The following is a 25,000-nucleotide window of genomic DNA, read 5'->3' on the forward strand; positions in this document are numbered from 1 at the left end:
GCGACTCCGTAATGAAAGCTATGCTTTCGATCATGATCATCATCATCTCGATCGAAAGAAAAGCGATGAAAACGGTCCGGGAGAGCGAGCATGGAGAGTTTTCCTTCGCATTTGTCGCTGCTTACCAAACCGTCGACAATTAGAGGTCCACCGACCGACCGACAGCGCCGGCAGCGAGGTACGACGGGACCAACTTCGAAAAGTTCGAAACGCAACGTCGGTAAATAGTAATAGCCAGCAACCGGTGTTGTTGTTGTTGGTGTTGCTCCGGGTGGTGTTGTTAAAATATATAAATTAATGGCCTGCAACACCAGCACCACCCCCTGTCTTCTACCCTTCTTCTTGCGAAAGATGCCTCGAACCCCCCAAAAACCAACAGACACGAGTTGGAAAATCAATGTTCATCGGGCGCTCGGTTTCGAGGTAACAATGGTGCCCAGGAAAAGCGGACAAGCGCAACATTACGCGGGGTGCCCCGGGTAGCCGGGGGGGGGGGGGGGGGTTGTTACCGGCATCGCACTACTACCGTCTGCCTGATGATGACGATGCAATCGAATCGTTCACGTCGTCCGCGTTGATACATAACACCGCGGGCACCGGGCACGCGGTAAGACTAGGCTAGTAAATATATAGGAAGCAATGGCCCCGGCCCCGGCTCCGGCTCCGGCCCGGGTGCTGTATTAGCGGCCGTCTCCTTCTCGTTCTTCTGCTGCTTCCTAGCTGGAAAATAGAAAAGGGTTTATGCGAAAAATGTGCGAAAATTAGCGAAAAGCCACGGCACGCGGGTTGGCAAAATGGAAAAATTCCTCCATTTTTTTTTTCGCGTCGTTTTTCGGTTTGTCTTCGCACCTGGGGCCCCACCTGACTGACGTAGCAGCGGTATGTCCGGGGTTTTTGGGTTTGGGCAAAAAAAATCGTGCATTAATGAATCTTTTTTCTCTAGGCGTTATCTGATTGCCGATTTTTTTTTCTGCGGTGACGCACGTCAATCATTTTTGGAGGCCAAGCCCTGGAGTCTTCTTGATCCAAACTCTGATCCAAACCATGTGTGGCTCTTGCGTCGTCGTGCGCCGGGTTTTATCTAATCTCACGGCTGCCTATCGTAATCGAGGTTTTGGCGGACCTTGCTTCTAATAACTGAAACGAGAGATCGCGATGCGTTGGATTGAAATCAACGCTCCTCCTCCGTGCAGCTCATTGTAATTCATATTTTTGGCGACACGCTTCGCTGCCTGACTGGTTGGCCACGACGCAACCATGGCAGAGATCGGAACAGAAAGAGAGGGCAACACATGATTCCCCTTTCATCCAACGTCAGCTGCAGCTTGAAACATATTCCACCGCCACGATGAAAGGAATGCGGGGATGCAGTGTATGCACCCATGTTACTGCATCATGTGGCGATAATGAATGCATGGAACAAGGCGATCACCAACCCCTTCCTCCTCTCCCCTTCCCCTTTGTGTCACGGATCGCTGTCACCTTCCTTTGCGGTTTGCGGCTGTAACGCGATGCAACAAATCTCATAAATGGTCAAGAGCGCCGCTGGGCCGAACCCTGGGTGCTCAGTGGCTCAGAGTGTCGTGCATAAATCATCATAATCACTATTATGTTCGGGGGCACCCTCTGCACCCCCTGGTTGCATACCACCACCACCACACTTCGCGCTGTTCGCGTGATGTTGCCGTACCCGAAGGCATCGTCGTGCGGCTAACAAATGATTTTGCCTCCTGATGATGATGATGATGATGATGATGCGAGCAACATTGGTTACAGTTTGGCTGCAGATCTGGTGTCCAGCCGGGGGACCGGTTTTGGTTGGTAGATTGCTTAAGACGCTGGTCGGCTTCTATAGTCGCTCGAATCATTGACCGATGGGCATCGGTACAGAGGCTAATAATCTGTGCCTTGTCCTGTGGCAGGCAGGAGATGGTGACACATTTGATTTGATTCGATCACCGACGCGGAGAAGCGTTCGCGCATCAGGCGACCAACAGAACAATAGGGCAAAAATATGAGTGCATGCGTGTGTGTGTGTGTGTGTGTGTGTAGGTGTTGGTTATGCCGTGGTGCCGAGCGTCAGGCATTAATTTAATGATTTCGCTCCGATTAGTGCATCACTCACTCTTCTCGCCGCGAAGCGCGCCGAAGCACGCATTGTTCGAATGCGAATGCCACCATTTTCTTGGAGTGCGCACCCGGCGCGAGGATGCACTTTTCTCTGCCCGCCCTCCCCTTTTCCATCAGCTCTCTCTCTCTCGCTCTCTCGTGCTGCTGTCATCAGCTTGCGGTACACGCGATTAATTAGCGAGATATAGGTTATACGGTCTTGATGATAGATCTCGCCAACACGCGATAGCCAACATTACGCAACATAATGTGCCGGAGCAACGTTTTCGTTCGTTCGGTCGTTTGTGTGTGTGTGTGTGCGAAGCTTTGTACATCTTTTTCTTCGTCCGTCTTCTTATGCCATTGCGTTTGCCATCTAATGGTTCCATTCCCCTCTCCCTTTCCACGAGCCACAGAGAAGAGAGTGAGAGAGAGAAACCCTTGGCGTGATTACCATCAAGTGAATTGGCGGGGTCTGGTTTGCTACTACCACAGCATCAGCGGAAAACTGAAAAAGCCAATGTTTTTCCCCCTTGTTTTCCAAAACCACTCCTTTCCCCCCCTCGATCGGTTATTGGCCTCGCTTTTCGCTTTTCGTTTCAGCATTTCCCTCTCAACTGCATCGTCCCCTTCTTTTCGTCGATCAGCGCGCGATCGCGTGTCTTGAAGAGCTTCTCAGCATTCCCAGTGCAGTGCATTCTCAGTGTGTGTGTGCATCGGCACGCGCCAAAAGCATCGCCTGCCAGCATAAGAACGATGCTGGCTACCGCACAAACGGTGCTGCTGACCTCTGCGAGCGCGTCTTTTGCTTTCACTTTTAACGCTCAACTGTTGTCGTCGTCGATGAAGGGCGACGAGGGAGGAAGGTGCTGGTAGGGGGAGGGGAAAAAATCTTTCCCTCTCGGCGGAACCGTGCCTCCTCCTGCCCCCGAAATGGCGACGGATGCTTCGATCGCGTTCGAACACAAAATAGGTTTTTATTAGTTCTGCTCTCGTTCCATCTCCCTCTCTCTATCTCTGTCTCTGTGGGGCGCTCTGGCCTGGTCCGGTGTGCTATGGATGGATGTGGAGGCCTTTTACCTTCTTGTTGCTCGTTTTCGCTACGCCTGGCATGGCGTAGCGAGCCCTCAAGCCGCTCGAAAGCTTAACCGCGAGAGGTCGACGGGAAATTGGTCACCGTTCGCGGGGCGCTAGCGGATGAACAGAGCCCCTCCTAGCACGGGAAGGGCTCAGCGCTGGTAGTAATCAGCCCGCCAGCATCGCCGGAGTGTGCCGCGGCCCCGTGGCCAACGATGACGACAGAGGGCCTGCCGGAGGTTGAAGCATAAAATCGGCCATTTGACGCGCGGCAATGTTTGCAAACGGTTCGGACTAGGGGACGTGCCGCCCGGGTAGTAGCCCGGAGAGATGTGTGAGATGTGAGAGTGGAGCCCGGATTGCCCGAGAAAGAGCATCGAAACCGACCGACAGACAACAACCGACCAACCGGCTGACCGACCGACAACATAAAGTAGGTCGAATCTGTATTTGGAGCAATGGCATGAAATGAAGCCAAAGCCGGGCATTAGGGCTGACGGTTGACCGAAAGACAGAGACCGACCGACCGACGGGGGGTTCGTCGCTGGCAGCATACGTCGTCGTCGTCACCCATTCATTGAAGTCTTTCGTTTTTGGGGAGGGCTTGTGTTTTGCGATTATTTGGATCGCGCCCCCATTACGTAAACCTGGTAAGGTCCCCCCTCGCCCGGGGGTGGTCGTCACCGGGTTCGTTTGATCGATGTCGCGATGGGGATGACTGACGACGGCATGCTGAGCCGGCCATTGTGATGATGATGGTTGGTGATGATGATCGAAATGCCCGCAACCTGTAATGTCGCAACAACGCGACGCGATCGTGACAGTTGCCGATGCCGATTTATGCCCGATATATGGCACCAAAATCGAGATGCTGGATGCTGGATTATGCTTCCGTTGACAGCTTTGACAGGTGTGTTTGTTTATAGGAGCAATCTGTTCGATCGCATCGATTGCATCAAACATTCTGAATTCATCCGTTTTTGGGGCTACTGTGAGTGTTGTTTTTTTTTTTTCGTTGAATCGAGGTTAAACCACGATCGCGATACGCTTTCCCTAGGTTTAGGTGTTTCAAAATCCGAACTGCACATGGCGTCGATGGCGTCGCAGCTTCTCGCAGCATTAGCAGCATCAATGTTCTTCGGTGTGGCTGCCCGAAGTCCGCAAGTCGAATCGCAAGTGATCGCTGTGGCAGCTTCATTGTACCGTGGCACCGAAAGATGGTGTGTGTGTCCTATGGCGAGGTCAGCACGCGGCGCTTTTCACTCTTCACGCCTGAGCGATTACCGCCGTGCTTCTTTGGTGGCCACCAGCAACTTACCACCACCATCGTCAACATCATCATCATCGCCTCATCCGCTGCGCTGACTCTGAGTCTGAGGGCATTCCTTAAGATAGCGATCGAAGAAGATTCGATCGCGCGCGCGAGAGGGCCCCGTGCGAGGGGAAATTAAAGCCTCCCCCCGGCCCCTTTCCGTCACACTTCGGAACGTCCTCCGGATTGTGCGGCGCGCGCGCGCCGGCCGACAATTGTCGAGGGTAACTTTCGTTGTTGTGTTTCGATTGTCGATGCATCGACGTGTACGCAACGGCGTAAAGTCAATTAAATTTATTATATTGCTTCTTCTCGCACTTTTGCTCTTGCTCTCCCTCTCTCTCTCTCTCTCTCTCTCTTTCATTCTTTCTCTCTCTTTTTCTCTGTCGTACCTACGTTTTGTGGTCATCAAAGGGGTTGGATTTAGGCTGTTAGTGTTCGTTTTCGTTGCTGGATGTGTTCATCATCAGCAACGTCCGTCCGCGAGTGAATGCATTTTAGGTGATGCGCCATGATTGGATTTACGGTGGCTGAAAATTGGCTAGCCTTGGATTTTCCGCTTTCATATAGCCAGCAGTGGCAGCCCATATGCCGGTCGGTTAGAGCTGACGTGCCGGTTGGACAGTTTTAGTATCGAACCAATAAAGCATAGAAGCGAACAGAAGGTGACGGGGAAAAATTCGATAGCAACCACGTCGACCACACCACACGTTGTTCTCTCTTTCCTCGTACTCACCTTCCTCTGGGTGGTCAGGGAGCTAAAAACTTTAGAGGAAATTGCGCGAACCGGGCGCTGGAAAATGCGCTGCTCAGTCAACGATCGACGATCGTTCGTTCGAGTCGACGTTAAGCTGAGCTCGAAACCGAGCGAACCAACAAACAGTAGAGCTTTCTGGTTTCGTAGCGAAGCTACTGCCAACTAGTAGCTAGCGCTTTTTTTTGGTTCCCGGACGGTTCCAAACTCCTGCCCGAATCATAACTCAACGAGGAAGTCTTGTTTGCTTTCGATCCGAGGCCCATTTCTGCGGCTTTCTGGTGAGATGTGTGTGTGTTTTTTTTTGGCGAGCACCTTTGGCAGACCTGCAGCCCTCTCCTGCTCTCTCTCTCTCTCTCTCGCTCACTCACTCTCTATCTGTCTATTTCTGGACAGCGTGGCGCCAGTGGAAAACTGGTTTTTCAGCAACCTTGGCAGGTGATTGCCCTCGAAGGCTGGAAGGAGAGGGTTGAGGGAGAGTGTAATTAAATTCCTTCACAAAAAGTGTGTCCAGTAAAACCAAAACAAAATAATAAAAAGTGTGATGAAGCGCAAACGAAACCATCGTCTTCTGACGCTATTATTTGCAAGTGATGCAGAGTACTAATGATGCCTAATTGAACCCTTCTCGTGCCTCCCCCCAAAGAGTAGTGAGCCATAAACATCCCAAACATCCATTACATTGATGCGTTCGCCCGGCTTGAACGTGACCAATTGGCCAATGGCTTAGCGAAAGGAAACGATCTAGGCCAACGCATTCTCACGCATCGCACCGTTTTTGCATCCTTTTTTGCGTATGCGATGACGGTGTGCGCACGCGAAACACCATTCACAAAGCCAACATGTCGGTGCCGGACCGTACACCGACCCCGCGGAGAGTCGCGTGTTACGTAACACGATGAGGTGCTACTACAACCAAACATACACACGCACAGGTAAAGAGCTGGAGAGAGAGAGAGAGAGAATTATCTAATGCGATTTGGCGAACTGGTCCCCCACCCCATCGGAGTGGGGCCATTTCTGGGCTCGCAGTCGCAGTCTATCGAACGATTCCGAATCCGAACGGCGGACGGTGAAGCGAACCACCTGCCGGGACCGGGCAGCATTCGCCAGACAGAGGATTCTAGCCAGGCCGCCCCAGGGACCGTACCACCGGCCAAGCCCTTTTTTCCATTTCGTTCCAATTTCGATCGCATTTCACTCGCGCCTCGCGGCGTCTTGGCGTCTTTCGCAAGGGAATGCGCGTCGCAGTGTCGCAAACTCACTCCCGTGTCGCGTCCGCGTCCGCGTCGTATTGCGCATTGCGAGACGCGGATCAGCGCACTCACACGGCAGCGCCTGCCCCAGCGGTTGATTCGTTTCTGATCTGATCGGATCGGACTAGTCGGCAGCCAGAATGTTGCCAGGCGCGTAGGTACCCCCCCCCCCCCCCCCCCTCAGCCCAAAAACAGTTCAGCTCTCCGGTGTTGTTGCGGCATCAGTAATCCTTTTTGGAGGCCGCATCGAGCCTCGCATCGTATCGATTAGTGACGCTCAATAGCTTTACAGCAGCAGCAGCAGCAACAGCAACTGACGTGCGGGACAATTATGTGCTCTTCTAAATGTTCGATTATATCACCAACCTTCCCCCTCGCCGCCGTCGACAACCCCAAAAGCCGACCAACAGCCGACCAACAGTCGAGCTATCTGGCATGGCGAGGGCATCAGGCGAAACCAGGTAATGCTGCGGGCCAAGACAGAGAGGAGGAGGAGCAGGAGGAGGAGGAGGAGGAGGATAGTGCAGCATGGGGGAGCGTTTTTGCACAAATGCAGTAACCATTATTACCCGGCCACAGCACGCCAATCTGCCTGCCTGCCTGTCTGCGTGCCTGCCAGCCCAACAATACACTGACCGAGACGCGAGAGTAATAAGTAAGGAAAGAGGCACAATATGTGTTCGATATGTTGTTTATGTTGCGATCTTTCTCTCTCTCTCCCTCGCGTTGTGCGCAGAAGCCTGCAGCGGGATTCGATTTTTCATCTCTCTCTCTTTCTTCTCGACCATTTCGATCATCCGTAATCATGCGTAACAACTACTAGCAGCAGACTTAGTAGCCGCATCTGTCGCTTGTCGCTCGTCGGTCAAGTGATTGCTTCTTGGGCGGAGGATTAAAGCAAACATTAGATGACGAGACGAAAAGGGATCCCCTTGCCGGTTGTAATGCGAGGGCCGGCCAGCCGGGTGTTACACGAATCGCTCTATTCTCTCCTTCATTCACTCGATCCAGAGCAATCACGAAGGAAAATAGGGTCCATATGCGCTCGGTGCTCCATCGCTTAGCCCTTTTGCCCTGGAGCAAACGTTAAACCTCCCCCCACCGCGAGGCGCGTATTAATGACATCCAGCATCTTAGTCATTCGCGTCAGCCGTGCATCGATGCATAAGCCACACGGGACACACACACACACACGTACGCGCGCGCTCGCGATCACACTGCTGCTGGAGCCTGGTCAATCATAAATTATGCAATTACCAGCAGCAACAGCAGCAACAGCAGCACCCAAGCACCAAAGCAAATAAGATCGAGCACTTAGGAGGGGTTTGCCTGATGATGACGAGGACAAGAAGGGGGGGGGGGGGGCAATGGTAACCAGACGGGACGGATTTCTTTAACATTGTTTTCCTTCTTTCTCTTACGGCTCTCCGCTCAACATACATCGCTCTATTGAATGTCAGTTTCGAGTGTCTGTGGATGTTAATGTGTGTGAGGTAAGCGCCTCCTGCCCTGGCGCCTCCCCTGTGGTGATTTTACTGATTGTCGATTTGTTACAGGGATTATGAGTTTTGAGCGTAAATTGAGGCACGACCCAAAAGGGCCGTCAGTAGGTTAGGAGGGCTATGGTCGATGGACGTTGGACCGGTACGGCCAAGGATCACACATGGTTGCTGAGGACTTTTGGTGTTGCAATGTTACTAACCGAGAAGGAATGAGAGAAGCTCGATTGGAAATGGAAGTATAGATGAAAGTAAAACTTGTGAATTTGAAAACTGGGTAGGATTTGAATAAGAAAAATACATTTTTCTCAACCTACGTCAACATTGGGTGATTATTTGGTCATGCAAAACAGCGGTATCTGTCCCAGATTATCTTGGAGGATTTAAAGTTACTTAAGCAACAATTGTGAGCTACTTTGACCATTTGACTCTTTGAAAGTTTAGAACAGTAAAATGGTAAGTAACGAAAAGTGAAAATCGAAGTAAAATCCAAATGCATTTTTTCTCAGCAGTACACACTCTGTAACTCCAGATAATCTGCTAGTGTGGACGCTGGGTCAGATCGAAAAATGTAGATCGGTATGCGGCGATGTTTTCTTGAACGATCGATCGCATGATCTTTGTGGTGTGTTCTGTGGTCTGCGGTTGAGTTAACCCTGAAATTATGTGCGCACCGCACGCTAGCGGTGAAACGAGCACGATCACGAAGCACTATCGAGCAACCACAATTTTCCGAGCAGAAAAGTACGATCGACGATCGCGTATACATTCAGGGGCTGAGGCAAACTAATGCGAGGCGCAAAGCGAATCGACATGAATTCGTTTTTCAACTTCGAAAGGAAAAACGGAGTACTAACCGTTGACGTGTTCCATTCTGGTTAGTAATTCTGAACAATAATAAATAATTTTCTGATATCTCTGCATATCATTAAAGAAGAGTTACTCAATTCACAACTAGTTAAATCAGAATAACTGAAATCGTTAGCTTCTGGTGTTCTGGACATCAACAACTGAGAGCAGAACGTTCCTCGATTTGGCTTTCCCTTTCTGCCTTCTCTAACGACAAATGGCTGCATCACTAATGCACTTAATAATTAGCATAATTGGAACAAGAGCAAAACAGCAACGCAAACAAACTAGAATGTGATGTTGGTCCGCAACCACAAGATGAACCAGTTTGTCCCACGGAACGCTGGCGCACATCCGTGTGCTCCACTTTGCCTCAAGGCGAGATCCTTCACGATTCAGCGTCAGTCACGAATCCAACCAAGAAGACCGGTGGCAGATCGCCACCATCATTGGTTGGCCTGTGGTTGTTTGTCCGCCACCCTCACCTGGACCAAAGCAAAGACGTTTGGACGACGTTAGAATCGATTATTGTTGTCCGCGGGCGCACGCTCCAGAAATCGAAAGGAATCACGGATCGTCGGGGGCTCGCGTGGCCGGTTCTAATGTCAGGTAACCGATTGGGTGGAAAGGGGAGGTCGGTCCGGCGCATAAGTAGCACCCTTGGCAGGCAGCGACCAGAATGTTACAGAAACCTTTAGGCCTCTGGTGGGTGCATGCTGGTGGGTACAGTACCCCCTCTCTTCCTCCACCTCATCCGTAAGCTAATGGCAGGAAACGGGTGTATTACAACAGCATCGAAGCATAAGAATCGTGCGCGGCATCGTGCTACACATGTGTCGGGCAGTGGGCCACATGCTGCTGTGGTTACTGCTGCTGCTGCTGCTGCTGCCGGTGGCCTCATCGAGATCAATACCAATGCTGGTTCGTTTGGTTGGCGGTCGCGTTGCGAAACCGCATCGCGACCGCCACAACAGCAGCAGCGTGTGTTCTTGGAGCGTGTGTACACGGAACGAAGGGAAATGCCTGGCGCAACGGAGCTTAATTGGCGATCGTCGCATCGAGATTCGAAACTGGATCTCGATCGCATCGCATTCGCGTAGGAGAATGCTTGGTTTGCTTGGTTGGTGGCTCGACGCGGTGGCGCTCTTAAGTGTTTTCCACCCTCCCGCTGGGGGGGGGGCGCCTCTGCAAGGTTGCAGCATCGGATGCGATGACGCAACCAATCCGACAAACGACAAGGATATGCATACCTTCCGATCGCCGGTGACCAGTGGAGCCGCCATAGTGGTGCATAATGATTAGCTTGATGATGGTGTGCGGGTTTCGTCTTGCGTACGCTTGATTGATTTATGTTTTATGATCATGGTGGTGCTGGTGCTGGTGCGTGGTGCAAAGATCAAACAGAGATCGCGCATGCTTTGGCACACGATGGCACATGACACATCGAAGGAGGAAAACACGGGGTTCGGGGGAAAACGGACACCGATATGGTCGAGCAATTAGAGAAAACTTTGCCGGTGGGAGAAGGGGAGAAGGTCTGTAGCGATCAGTTCAGGTGCTGCATTCGCAATTCGGAAAAGAGGCCATCAGCTAGCCGGCGAGCTTTAATGAAAAACACTTTTCTCTCACATAAAACTCCCGTGGCGGTCATATCTGCGATTGGTGTGTGTGTTTTGGTTTCAACAATGATTTTATTTCATTTCTCTTCGTCACTCTCTCTCTGTGGTTTGCTCTCTCTCTTTCTTTCTCTCTTTCTCTCTTTCTGTTGGCCACTGTTATCTGCCACGACTGTCATGGTTTGTCTTCGGTTTCAATATTAGTAAAGTAATGCTCATTATACCATAGTTCAACACCATCTTCGCTCGGACGGAGAAGAGTCCGACAACAAAACACGACTTCAACGAAGTCAACGCAGTCATGGGCCTGGAATGCCTGCAGGGCTGCAGGGGGTGCGGATTTTCCCCCCCGGGGGGAGTAGAATGGCAGTGTGATGCTGCTACTACATCTCAAAGTTCGTCAAACAATTCTGGACCTTAAGTCCTTCGAATTTTGTTAAGAAAATTATGATATGTCTCCCTCGGGGCCCAAACCGTTGTTGCAAACAACCACATCATGGCTCGGACTGCTTGTTGCTCTCGTTTACTGTGCTGTATTGGAGGAACGGGGGATAAGGCTGCAGGTGTGTTTGTGTGTTTTGAATATCGCGCTAACATTAAACTTATCAATCGAACTGAAATCGATCGATTCGATGCCACTCGTTTTGAGTGGATGAAAACATTGTTGCGTTACACATAGATGGTTGGTGTGTGTAGACTGAAGTGTGTGTGTGTGTCTGTGTTTGGCTGAGGATGATTGGACTTAGCTATTACGTCGGCGATAGATGGGTGTTGTCGTCGTCGAAGAAGGATTTCGTTTAGCAACAAAAGAGGGGAGGAGAAAAAAGAAATGGAAAATGGAAGCGTATTCCTATGGTTATCACAATGCTACACACGATTAATCTCTAGTGATGATGGTGGTGCAGGTCAAGCTCCTCGTGGTGGTGGTGGTACTCCTCGGCCTCGTGGTGATGATGGTGGACTGGCACATGAACTGGCACCTTGACCGGGTACGGCACATGCTTCTCAATCTCAACCGGAACGTGCTTCTCGACGGTGTATGGGATCGGACGCTCGACTGGGACCTTCACGGGGTATGGGATGTGCTTCTCGACCGGGACCGGGATGTGCTTGTACACGGGGTAGGGCTGCGGGACTGGGACCTTCACCGGGACTGGCACGGGCTTCTCGACATGGACCGGAACTGGACGATCGTACGGGACATGGACTGGGTATGGGACCTTCTTGATGACCTCATACGGCACTGGCTTCTCCACTGGGACTGGGACGGGCTTCTCGACATGGACCGGGACTGGACGATCGACCGGAACGTGGACTGGGTAGTGGACGATCTTCTCGACCGGGTACGGCTTCTCAACATGGACCGGGACCTTCACTGGGTAAGGGATCTTCTTCTCAACTGGGTACGGGGCCGGGACATGGACCTTCACTGGGACCGGGACCTTCTTCTCGACCGGGTACGGAGCTGGGACGTACACCTTGACCGGGACGGGACGATCGTACGGAACATGGACTGGATAGGGGACCTTCTTCTCAACGGGGTACGGAGCTGGCACATGGACTGGCACCTTGACGATCTCCTTCACCGGGTAGTGGACGGTCTTGTAGACCGGGTATGGCTTCGGCACTCCAACCTTGACTGGGACCGGAACATGTTTCTCAACTGGCACCGGGATGTGCTTCTCCACTGGGTATGGTACTGGGACCTTCTTGACGACGGTCAGCGTCTTTTCGTGGTGCGGATGCAGATCGATGTGGTGGTGTCCATGTCCGTACGATTCGTAGGCACCGAACGAGTGTCCACCGAAGTCGTGTCCACCAAAGTCATGCTCGAAGAGCCCACGCTTCTCGTGGCGCTTCTCACCCTGCACCGCTGGTTTCGCTTCGTCGGCCGCCGACTGCTCCTTCTCGTTGGCCGCTGAACTCAAGACCAGCAGGGTGGCCAAACCCAACAACACCTGTTCGTGGAGGAAAAAGATGGAAAGGAGAGGGTTTGGTTTAATGTCGGGGGCCGGGCTGCTACTGCTTCTGCTGCTGGTATTAATATCCTGCACGCTTATCCTTCACCTCCTCCTTCTCCTACTCTTCGTCTCCATGACTTGATGGCTCATCATCCCTCGCTTCCCAACCTGTCTCTAGCGTAATCGACTTCCCGGTGTAGAGAAGCCATTTTCACGTCTCGTTATCATTGGCTATCGCATATCGCGGAACAACGTGCGTCGGCTTTTTGCTGATCGCAAGACGTTTGCCCGGGCAGAAATTGAGCTTCTCTTGAGGCGCACCTCGGACCGAGGACCGAGTCAATGCCAAGCGCCGCTAACGGTGGGCGAAAGTTGAACTACTTCCTGCAGTTTGCAAGAAAGTGATGGGGGGAGGGATGAGAGGATTGCACCGAAAGGAGTCAAACACGTTTCCCAACCGAGACACGCTAACCTGCGTGTGTGTGTGCGCGTGTGTGTATGTGACTGGCAATGCGCCTGTGCACCATTTGAATGCAAATTTCGCTTAAGTCGTACGATCGCTGCTTGTCGTCATAATCCTTCCCCTTTGTAAGTGATTACGATCATCAAGGCACACAAACACACACACACACACACACACATGCAGTGACCACACTGTGCATTCAAAGACGACCGTATCGTAACCAATCACTACCGGAGCCTGTTGCACTTGGAAATTGCTGGATTTCCTTGAAGTATATCCCCGTTTTCAAAAGTCCAATGATCGTTAAGATCGTCACAAGCAAAGGATGCACAAAGGAGATCCACACATACACATACAGGAAGTAGCACTGGCACACTTGTATTTCACGAAGCAGGATTTTTTGGAGCAAATGTTGTTTTTGGGGGCGGGATTTTGAAGTGGGACACACTCTGAATTTGCGCAACGCCGAAAGGGCAAGAAAAGGAATGAGGCAGAGGCAAATGAAAATGACAAGGCAAACATACCAAAGACTTCATTGTGATACGGCGTACGAACTGCACTAGCTAGCGACGGTGGAGTACTGGTGGTTCCAGAGTCCGTAGAGATACTGGATGGTGTCGGTAAGGTGCCGTACCTCTTTTATACAAAAGGCCCATTTATGATACACATTTATGCTCCCACCACCGGCGCTACGCCACTCGTGCTACAGTGAACGCACTCCTTCGCCGTAGCCTTCCGCAGCTAGCGCCCGCGATTCACGCTCGACCGATCGACCGACCGACCGACCGACCGGCTATGGGTTACTCGTAGTGGGTAGTGGGAGGTCGGTTAGTGTAAAGTGTGTGCCGGTTACTACGACGCCACTAGCGGTGAGTGACGCGGTTACGATCGCATCAGTGAGTGTGCGGCAACCGCTTCGCGCCTCGTGCGCCTCGCCTCGCGGCATATCCTGATCTTGCGCCGCTTCGGTGCTGTGGGGGGCCATTCTTCTTTGTCCACCGCGGAAGAATGCTCCAAAAAGCGTGCGTGCGTGCGTGCATGCATGCATGCTCGATACGTCTTTCGGCATCGATCTGAAGGCCCGACCCTCGCTTTGGGCCGCCGAGTGCGATGGCATTTGATTGTTTTCGTTCTTCACTCTCTTGCGCTTTTTTTTGCAAGTGAAGCAAGCTTTAGCGAGCTTCTAGGTTTGCAAATTCTCTTTCTACACCATTGCCAAAGCGGAAGAACGCTTCACGGAGCGTACGGTATGGGAAAAAGGCTTGAAACAGCATATGCCAGGGAAGTGATGCGGTTGCGACCATGGGAGAGTGCACCTTGAAATATGATTTTCTAAAATCGCACAATTCGTGACGGTCATTTCATAATTATTTTTTCTATAAAATGGAGCCTTTTCCTGCTGGCTTGACAGCTTTTTGGTTGTTTCTTTAAAGATGGGCTGCCTTGATAGCAACTTTCACAGTGAAGCAACTTTCATTGACTGTCATTTGAAGGCATATTTAATAGAGTTAAACATATACTAACAACGCATCAAGTCCAGAGACTATATGAACCGTGCATTTCGATAGCTTTTTACACCTTTAGCTCTTCGTTCTTTGCAAACTTCCTGCCGAGCTGTATAAGAACAACTTCGGACGCAAAGAAAATTGCTTTCATCTTAACCGTGGCCGTCTACGACTGCAACTTATTTCAACCCCGTTTCGATAGTTCTTAACGTAAAGTTGCTATCGTGGCCAGGCACCTGAAAGAAAGCAACGAGCATCGAGATCCCGGCGCTGATTTGTTTCGTTTTCGAAAGCCAAGCCTTGAGCAGGGAGTACTAGGACGGTATCTTATGCTGCAATCAAACCATCAGATCCATGTTAACACACTTCGCACAAGCGCACAAAACCCGTAAGCGTGACCAGAGTGTGACAGTTTCGGCACACACACACACACACACGCACGAACACTCCACCAGTTAAGTGCACATTAAGTTCGTAGCTCATGTGGCGGTGCGGATTGCGATAATCTTTCCCCGCAAATTGCTATGCCACGACCGGAGACCGGAGCAGCGTTTCAATTGAATTAGGAACGAGCATCGTCGGGTACGGTGGTGGTTGTGGCCTCAGATTAAGCCTTTTCACTCCCTGGCCCCACCGATCATCAGCCGATCGTATCGTATGGTGAAGGTGGCGAAAATATTAGAAACCATCCAGCTCCGGTCGTCTCCATCTCCGGTGTGACAGGCAGCACCGAGGCAAGGTCGACATCGGTTGTTTAGTGGCCAGCCTCGCCAAAGGACGCCAAAACGGTGGCAGGATGGAGAGCGTGGTGGCCCCCGATCGGCGGCTTAATAGAAATCGTTAGCAGCTTCCAGGTGCAAGCCGCGAGGACACATCGATTGGCCGGTGTGACACTTGCAACATCCTGTCATTCGGAGACACTTACACACACACACACACACGGCGGCGGAGGCACACGGACAGAGTAGGTAACAAGCTAATGGATTGAAGTACACCGTGACGTGACGGTACACGGTCGAAACATTTATGAGAACATGTAACGGATGTCCTTCGAATTTCGATGTGTTGCGATGGTCGGCATCTCTTCGGTGCGCGCGCGCGCGCTGGATGTCGGGGGGCCTTCGAGAGCGAAAAAATAGAAATTTGGCTGCCGTTGTTGCTCGGACACGTTGTGCTGTCCGATTATCATCATCGATCATCGTGATGAGGTTGCGAAAGAGACGCGCGGCCCGCTTTTTGGATGTTTGTGATCGATATAAAATGGATTTTCCACAAGTTCGTCGATGGAAAAGGGTAGAAAAATCGTGAGCAACTAATCTACCGCGGACAGACGGTTTGTGTTGTGGCTTTTAGCAACAACCAAACAAGAGGGTCGACATCATTAGCATCGTCCACCGAACAATGCTTCTCGTTTGGCCATTCCGTTTTTCCATTCTTAGTTCGAGCGCTAACTCGCGTCTTACCATACCGTACACCAGCACACTGCATGACATGAAGATGTTTCATTAGTTTCCACCAACCGCGCCAAGATTTATTCGCCAACGGGCTCAATGAGCGGAAGACGGAAGCGAAACGAAGTTCGGTGGCGCCGCTCACTCTCTCTCTTTTGCTCTCCCTTTTCTGCGGCTTCGTCTGCGGCTTATACCGTCACAGTTCTTGCTCGTCTGCTGCTGCTGCTACCGCTGCTGAGCGGATGTTGTTGACCTAGCGGCTCGTTGGCACCCGTCGCACACCTGGCACGCTGGCAGCGGTTGGAAAATGGTTGACCCGGTAAACGGAACAGCCAGCCGCTGCCAGCCGTGACCCAAGCACGCCCGGTGCTGGTGCTGGTGCAGGATTTATGTAAACCTTGCGACCGGCCACGGTCGTGTGCGGTACCGTCGTCGCGTCGCTCTTTGGCTCACCGGAAAAACGAAACCCCCGCCTCCAAACAATGCTCATAATTGGCTGATTTGTGGCCGTGTCGCCGCGCCAAAGGTTGGACGACATCGTAACCGGGTTACGTCTCTCGTACGCATCGTCGAGGAAGCAGCGCTCCACCGTACGGTGTGTGGTACGGTTGGATGGGAAAATTCTGCCGATAAGGAAAACAGGGCCACACACACGCACACGCACACATGCGCACTGTACTCTATTTTCCGGCAATCACCACACCAACGAGGCCACATGACGCTGACCATCACATAACGTCGTGACCACCGGCAGCAGCACCAATGGGGTGCACCACCATCACCACCATAAGTTGGTGCCATAATCGGCCGGTGCGCGTGTGCGCGGGCGCATCGATCGATGTCAGTGGTCGGCAGCCGCGCGCAGGAAAAGCGCGTCGATTGGTACGAGGTAAACAAAGTCGCTTTCCTCCTCCTCCTGTCCGGTCATCATGGTCCATCTTTTTTGGGGTGTTATGACAGCTTGCGCGGCCGAGGCTACTGCGCAGCGGTTCACTAGACATCAACTGACGACGGTGAAGCGACGAACCGGGCGCCCGCGCGAGCGTCATGTTGCGTCGCGTTTTCTTCCGACTGGCAGGTTGATTCTTCCGTCTCGGCGCGGTGGTACTATCGACTCAATGGGCCTGACTGCTCCCGTTGGTATGTCGCATTGCAAGCGCTTCACGGTCGACCGGCTTTGGGGCAGACGCGGCACTCGCGTCGCACTTTCACGCCGCGTGTACCGATCCGGCACCCCGGGAAAAGGTGATTAAAAGGTAAAAAGCGTCTCCAACTGTGTCTGTGGTGCTTTTTTGGCGTTTTTTACTGTGACTGTGGCTGTGTGAGGAGAGCTAAACTCCAAGGACACACCACTTCTTTATCAGTAGACGAAAGTATGTCTCTCTCTCTCTCCCTCTCTTTTTCCTGCGCTGCTCGTCTTGTTGATACTTTCACCTGGCGCTGGCGTTCGAGTTGCATTAACCATAAATCGGATCGCGCAGCTAGTGCGCTTCGTTCACTTCGTTTAAATGGATTCCCGTAATTTGCAGAATATATTGAGCAGAGCTGGGTTCGTTTATCGTGCATTTTACAGCGCACGTTCGTGACCCTCGCATTAGTGATGGTACGACATCTGGATTGGAAGATCCAGAGTCGTCCGTGTGTCGTCGCTCAGTCAAAGTGGGTCAATTTTATGATCAGTTCTTTTTTTTTTGCGCAAAACAAGAAAAGAAGAAACATGTCAGCATGCGCCAAGGCAAGCCATCGCACGAGGTAATGAGGAGTTCAGTACGGCCGGCCGGGACCTTGCGCATTTCGAGCCCTGCACACTGTCACTGCGTTCTAAACCGGCGACCAATTTGTTGCGTTCGGTGAGGGCTCATAATCCCAACGGAAAAAAAAAGAACGCCAAGACTCCTAGTATGGAGTTGCTTTTCACTTCGATTCCACCTAATGATGATCGTTGCTTGAAGCGAAACGAGGAGCTACTGCTGCTGCCGCTGCTGCTGCTGCTGCTGTTGATTTGTGTAACGAAACGATCATCAGCAAAAACAAAACGCCAAACGGCCGAAGAAGCGAACGCGAACGCGCGTTGCATAAATTAGGTAAACATCGCCGGGCTCTGGGGGCCCCGATGGTAACTCAATTTCCTCGGGAAATCATTTTCACACCGATCGCACACCCATCACTCTTTCGCGTCACACTTTCAATCGACTCATAAAGAAAACCCGCGATGGAAGATCCGCAGCGGTATGGAAGGGTATGGAATGTTGGAAAATGTCTTGTCTTATAACGGCCTGCCCCGGCGGTAGAAAAGCGAAAAGAAAAACTGACAGTAAAAAAATATAAAATTAACCTCCCTCTTACCCTCCTCTTCTTATTTTTTCCCTTTTTGTTGTCCACTCCCCGCCCTCCGGTTTGGGCGAACGACCCATCAATCATTCCGATCGCATCGTCACCGTCACCACCCCGTTTGTGGTGCATTTGAAATCCGCGATTGCGGCACGAGGTGGCCACCACCACCACCACCACCCCACGTTCAGTGTTAATTTCATTGATTTTTCACCATTTTACTCTCTCCTACTCCTCCCTGCCTTCTTCTTCGGTGATTTAAGGTCGGTGATGATGAGTTTTTTTTTGCCATTTCTTCTCGGCCTCTAGCGAAGTGACAACGAGAGGCCAACGAAGGGTCGAACTGGTCGCCTGGACGCGGCCTGGTCCGTATTGGCGTGCACCGCAAAATGAAGGGTGACATAATGGGGCAGCGAGCCCTTACCGCGAGTTCAAACACGGGAGCTCCCTCTCCCCGGTGTGTGCGATGGTCACTGGTAAAGCCGAACTAATTACGGGGTTTGCGACGCTAGACGCGGATGAATGGCGCTGCAACGGAGACGGCCACGAATGCAGCCGCGAATTTGCATCATCCGCCAGTGCTGTTGTCCTCTGCTCGCCATCGCCATTTTGCCATCGCGCGATCGCGTCAAGGGAGTGTGTGTCATCTGACGACTTGCGTGGCGGAATCTAATTTGTGCTCATTTTCCCATTGTCCCTTGGTGGTGGTGCTGGTGCTGCTGTTGCTGCTGCTTCTGGGTGTCGCTGGCGTCTATTCCAACATAAAATGTTGGGCCCACGATTGGCAATTCGAAGGGGCGCGGTTACGCGGTCTCATCCCCAGCCTCTACCTCTACTATCCTGCGTACGACGTACCAGCTGAAGTACGTTATGTGAGTCAGTTGGTGGGATCGGTTTTTGTTTTGGAAAGAAATTATTTATTTACCTTTGTGCCATCTCACCACTACAACAACCATGTTGCAGTGTTTGTTCCCTTCGGAAAATCAACAAATACCCGGTCTGCGGAGGGTGGAAGCCAATCTTACCGATCGTTTCGTTGTCGCTTTAGGCTCAACACACTGTCAAGTCTTGGTGTGTTTCGTGCGTGTCTGCGCAAACAAAGAACCAGAACAACTTCTTGAGCCAAAAAAAAACATCATCAACGAGCTCCGAGAACCTAGGGGGAGGAGGTGATTACAATTTTGTGTGAATTTATGTCACGCTTCGAGGGACGCAGAACATCATGCGAGCATTCAGGGCCATTCGTTGTCGTAAAGCCCGACTTGTAGTCGTCGTCGTCAGCATCGTATCTTCTAGTAATCTGTGCCCCTTGCCCCTGGTTTCCATTAAGCAGCTTCCTGCCGCAGAGCAGAGTAGAACGGACGGAAGAAGGAAGTGGTTACTGACAGGCCCCCCTCCCTCCCCTTTTTGGGGTGGAATTAATGCGAGGGAATTTGCGTTGGACATTCTTTCCCCCCGATGATGAACGTGCGAGTCTCTGTGCGAGTCTGTGTGCGTGTGAGTTCAAGGACGTTGAGACGAGAAGACTAATTCTCTCCACCATCTTGGTTATCTCTCAAAATCCCTTCCGAATTGTCCGACTTTATTGCGTCGGCAAGAAGTCAAAGCGATGCATCGAACGGCATCGATTGCGGCGCCAATGAACCGAAATGATCTGGTTTTCAATGGTCCCCCCGCTCATTGCCACCTGATCCAGACGAGTCTAAGTCCGTCTGTCAGTTGGATGACAAACTGGCCCACTGGCCGCCTGGTCGGTGATGCTGTCGGAGCTGTTGGGTTTATTTGATTGCATAACCGGACATTCTCTTTTCAACGGTCTTCACGTTGGTCAAGCGGACAGCCTGGACCTGGACACTGCAACAGCAGTAGCTGCAGCTGCTCAAGGGTATAGTCCCTTTCAGACGAGCCAGGAGTCGTCGAATTCAATTGACCTGACCTTATGCATCCTCACCCCCCACCGCGGGGTGATGAAATGCGCTACCGAATGCGCATTGATTTCGCACCGGGTTTTGAATTGCTTTCCGCCATGAGCATGCCACCCCGGGTACCTCTTTTTGCAAGTGGACAGTTGAAAGGATTCGGGTGCCCGCGTGGTGAGGACGGAAAGGATGGTTTGCTTTTTGTGAATTGTGTTTTGCAGATCATGATGATGTTGATGGCGGTGCCGGTATTTTATTTCATCTTCCGACCGGTCCGCTTGCTTGGAATGTGACAAATGGGGGGAAAGGGAGTGCAACATTCCTCGAGGAATCCGTACGATGCGTACCGGCACCTCGCAGTGCGCGATCTGCATTCCTAGTTTGCTTGCAATTACCTAATCAACACTAACACCATCACACCAGTCCAGTTCCAGTGGTTCAAGTGTGGCGTGCAAATGCAGTAAGCAACGAAAATACAACAGCAAAAACAAACGGTCGACAGCTGTAAGCGGTGCCGAGGAAAAGGAAACGCAATTTCGCTATAATTGCCACAATGCACTTGACTGACAAGGAAGGAAGGTTGTGATGTGTTCGTGAGGTCAAACCGTTTGGTATGCTCGAGGACTCGTCGCGCATCTAATGAGCTCGCAAATTATAAAAAAAAAACACATACTTTTTACGTGCGGCGAGACGCGACGCGTACGTTGATCTACTTTAGATCGCGCGATCGTAAAACATTAATGGCCAAATCTTCCAAAAGGGTTGTCATGGCTGGCGGCATGCGTTGGCATTTGCTTCCACGCATGTTTTGGAAGGGAGGAAGAGGAGCTCCAAAATGGATGCTCCAGTTGTTGCTCCAGCAGCGAACCGATGTTACCGACGAAACCGATGATGAAGCAAAGAAAATGCTCAATAAGCCGCAGCAACTAATTTGTGGTTCGATCCAAGTGTCACAGATACACACACACACACACCAGACAGATATTAGTCGCGGTTCAATCGTGCGCGAACGCGCGTCCATCCTGCTGCTGCTGCTGCTGCTGCTGCTGCGACGACCTTGGCGCTGCTCAATTAAGCAACGCAGGAGTAAGGGAAGGAAAGGGGAGGGAAGGCGATCGATGATGCCGTTACTCCACCGCCAACCGCTCTGCGCACGTACGTACGTAGCGGTACCAAGACGCTCGTGCCGCGCGTAACGACGCAACATAACTTTCGCTCTCGTTTTGCCACCTCCAGCCGCAACTTCCACCAAAATGGGGGGATTGGCTGATGGCTCGCACGCATGCGCTCCCGATTCTCCCGAGCAAAGGGGGTTGGGAGAAGGGGTGCTTTCCACCTCTCTTCTTCTCCGCCGTGTGATGGACGTTCGCTCACTCCGTAGGACGGAGCTTCGCTTACTTCACTGTTGATTCATTTTGTGTTTGTTTGGTTCGCGATCGCGCCGCCAGTTGGTTGGTTGGTTGGTTGGTTGGCTCGTACATCGTCCTCTCGTACGTCTCGTCGTACATGTCGCCTGTGTTACGAACCATTTTACAATCTGTTTTCCATCTCCATGCTGCACCTGCAACATCATGTGAGTGCATCGTGCACTTCTGGCGCTTGGGTGAAAGACAATCGGCGTTGGAATGGGTTAAGAATTCGAAGGGACTTACACCTGCGCACCACCTGCGTTGGCGCGCAACCCATTTTTCGCCGGGAAATGTATGCCACGGGATACATAATGGCTGAGACACAGCACGAGAGTGAGAGTGACAGCTGAAAAATGTGGTTGCACCGATCGGTCTACACACAAAAACCGATCTCGACAAAGCCCTGTGTGTGTGTGTGTGTATACTAGCCCTCCATTTGTGGTTTGACCGCGAGACTGCACACTGCAGCGGCGAAAACCATCTTTTGTGGCCAATTTGGTTGTGCCCATTCCTCGCCGTCTCGCGGCGTTGTCTCGCTCGATCATTTCCAGTGATTCCAATTAAGTGTTTCGCGCTTCATTCGCGCGTTGCCACATCGCACCTTGGCCATCGGGGATCGCGAGGATGAAACCGAACCGAAACCGATGGTGGAATGGAGGAAGAAAAGGAAAATAACAATTTTCCCTCCCTCCCGCCATTTTTTTTTATTATTATATTTGGCACAATCACCGTGCCCAGCGGTTTTGGCCTTTTATTTCTCTCCCTCTCTCCCTCTCTCTCTCTTTCGCTCTTCACGATCACGATCGGCGATCAAATTTTTGGGCGCTTTGATTTCAGTTTTTTTTTCTGCTTTGATTTTCCTTCACGTCGGTTGTGTGTTGTTTTGTTGTTTTCACAAAACAACGTTTTCCTCTTTATTGGAGGATTGCAGTTCGTTTTCTCTTTCATTCCGTCGCCGTCGCCGCCGTCACCGGTGCGATCGAAGGCTAACACACTGACCATCAACACCACCCGATGGCGGAACGGAAACAAAAAAGGTGATGTGATCACCAACTCCAACAACAGTTCGACCCCTTCAGTTGAGCAAAATACGACAATGCATCGCACAATGCTGCCGAGTGAGCGGGAAAAATGACCGGAAAATCGGTGGAAAATGGGGTGAGCCACAACAAAGAGGCACGGATTCGGATCGATTGGCTAATGTTGGGCTCCCTCTCGATGGACCTCAAAAGCGCCCCAAAAGCAAACATCGATCATCACCATCATCATCATGATCCAGGGGGATGGGGGGGGCCTGAGGTGCGGAAGCACTTGATCGGATAAATTAATTTATTGGCACCTCACTGGGTGAGTGGGTGCCGCTGGTGGGCGCTGAGTGCATCTGTTACGGTGCGCGAGCAGCAGTGCACACGGAGCTTGGGGGTGCGCTAGTAAGCAATTTTTGTAGCGCCTTCTGCACCGCGAGGAGGCGAAGTATGACATGGTGTGTAGCAGCTGATTGCATAGCTGCGTGTATGTGTGTGTGTGTGTGTGTGTGGTGCAGCTGCGACAAAGAAAGCAACCCCGCGATGCCGATGCTGGCTTACAAACTAATCCACGCTTAGCTGCAGGGCGTTTTGATTATTAAGTCACGAACGCACGATAGCGACTGCGATGCGGATTGTGGATTGAATTGATGAAGGGAATTCCGTGGCGTGTTTCCTCGTGTTGCGAAATAGCACAAGCGGCTCCAGCGCCTCCAGTGCATCGTCGTGTGTGGGTTTTTTGTGAGAAAAGCTTTGTTGTTGTTGTTTTTTCGGGAACTTTTTATCAATTCACGCGGGAAAAAGAAATGCAAATGGAGCGAAAAGAAAAGAAGGTGCGAGTTTAATTGGTCTTCGGTGGCGATGGAAAATACGTAAATGCATCAAAAACGTCAAGGTTACGTCAAAAAAAGGGAAATTCCAATCGAAACGACCAAAAACGCGCGCCAGTGGCCTTGCGGTCAGTTCGTGTTGTTGATCGTGGTCTTAACGACGACGACACACTGCACGAGTGTGTCACGAGAGCGCTATTGCGCTAAAAACGTGCCTCCAATAAACAATTAAATGCCACGCAACTACGCAGCACACTCGCACACACACGCACACATGATGACGACGAATGCAAAGCAACCGGCCAATGCACACCGATGACCATATAATCAGCTGGCACATAAAACATAACCAAAGTGTCCAGAGCCCGTTCCAGAACCACTGCTAGCCATCGCCGGGCCAGGTTTGATGCGCTGATCGCAGAAACTAGTTTTTCCCCTGGACACCAGCGCTGGTCCTGTTGCTGCTGCTGCTGCTGCTGCTGCTGCTGCTGGTGGTCTCTGATCCTATCTGTGCGGAACGGTACGATGAGCAAACGGAGCCAAACGGGCTGCCAGCCAGTGGAAAGCGGTCGTTTGTAAGTGAAAACGAATCTCCGAACCCATGGTCCGAGAGTGAGTTTGCTCCTGCTGCTGCTGCTGAAGGTGTTTGGTTGCGAGAATAGAAAGAAGTGTGTTAGTAGTGCCGATCGTCGTAAGCTTATGTAAGGCTCCGGCTGATGGTCCGACCGATCGGCCAATGATCGATGCCGGGTTTGCAACCGATCGCACCGCAGCAGCATGGCGCTGGTGGTGCGCTGCTTGCAAACTCCCTCCTCCACCACTACGCACGGCGCGCTCGCTGCTCGGTAACTCACCGGTGGAAAACTCATCGCATTCGTGCGTGCGTTGAGTGCACCTCAATGCTGATAATACAGCTCGTCGGTTGCTGCGTGAGTGCCACGCGATCGTGGGCTCCACCTGCCGCCGGATCCATTTCCGTGGGAAAGTTTGCCCTTGCGGGGTAGGCAACAGCCCGAACGTGCGCGCGCATGCGCTCCGCATTTGAAATGTTTGCAATATGTTACATGTTGAAGTATGCTTACCTTTAAGACGAGGTTTAAAAGTTTACTTGTCAAAAGGAGTTTTTCGTCAAAAAAGTTTTATCACCCCCGTTTCTGGTGGTGTCCCTGGTTTGGATTAGCTCTCAATTTGAAAAATTAGCAGATTTTCACGTTTGGCCTAACTTCAGGCGTATTCGGGCTTCGCTCTTCTATCGCTGCCCATCTTCGTGAGCTAAGGCGTAGCTTACGGCTTTACTTTTAAAATAGAGCACGTTACTACCGACCAAAGCCGCAGCTGCGATATAAATATTTCATCTTGTTCATTCGCGGATCGCTCTCCGTGGCGTGGCGACTTTTGAACTTGTGCTACAAATGAGGCTTCCCTTTCGGAATGTGACGACGGAGACGATTGATGGCCGGTACAGAGGTTGTCTGGGTCGTTAATTAGAAAATGGCCACTGACGTACAGCAATTGCGTCTAATGCTGATGTACGGCGCACCATCCGCAGATCTTAATGATTTAGTCTGCTCATCAACAAATGCGTTGATGCCCCAAACCGACATCAAGCACTCGGGCCAGTCAATCAGTCAGTC

The 25,000-nt window shown here is 51.6% G+C and overlaps 2 protein-coding genes across 4 annotated transcripts in view; one reads left to right on the forward strand and one right to left on the reverse strand.

Annotated features, from left to right (window-relative positions):
- The window catches only part of LOC125959121 (angiotensin-converting enzyme), a 63,594-nt gene that overhangs the window by 12,096 nt on the left and 26,498 nt on the right, over window positions 1-25,000 (forward strand). The window lies entirely within an intron of this gene.
- On the reverse strand, window positions 10,543-13,568 carry LOC125959132 (skin secretory protein xP2-like). Its single transcript, XM_049691939.1, has 2 exons — window positions 13,421-13,568; window positions 10,543-12,430 (listed from the first exon to the last, which is right to left on the reverse strand). Exons 1-2 carry the CDS (start codon window positions 13,430-13,432, stop codon window positions 11,357-11,359), a joined length of 1,086 nt encoding a protein of 361 aa, XP_049547896.1. The 5' UTR covers window positions 13,433-13,568; the 3' UTR covers window positions 10,543-11,356.

The sequence above is a fragment of the Anopheles darlingi genome, chromosome 2 (assembly GCF_943734745.1).
Source record: "Anopheles darlingi chromosome 2, idAnoDarlMG_H_01, whole genome shotgun sequence".
In the NCBI taxonomy this organism is placed as follows: domain Eukaryota; kingdom Metazoa; phylum Arthropoda; class Insecta; order Diptera; family Culicidae; genus Anopheles; species Anopheles darlingi.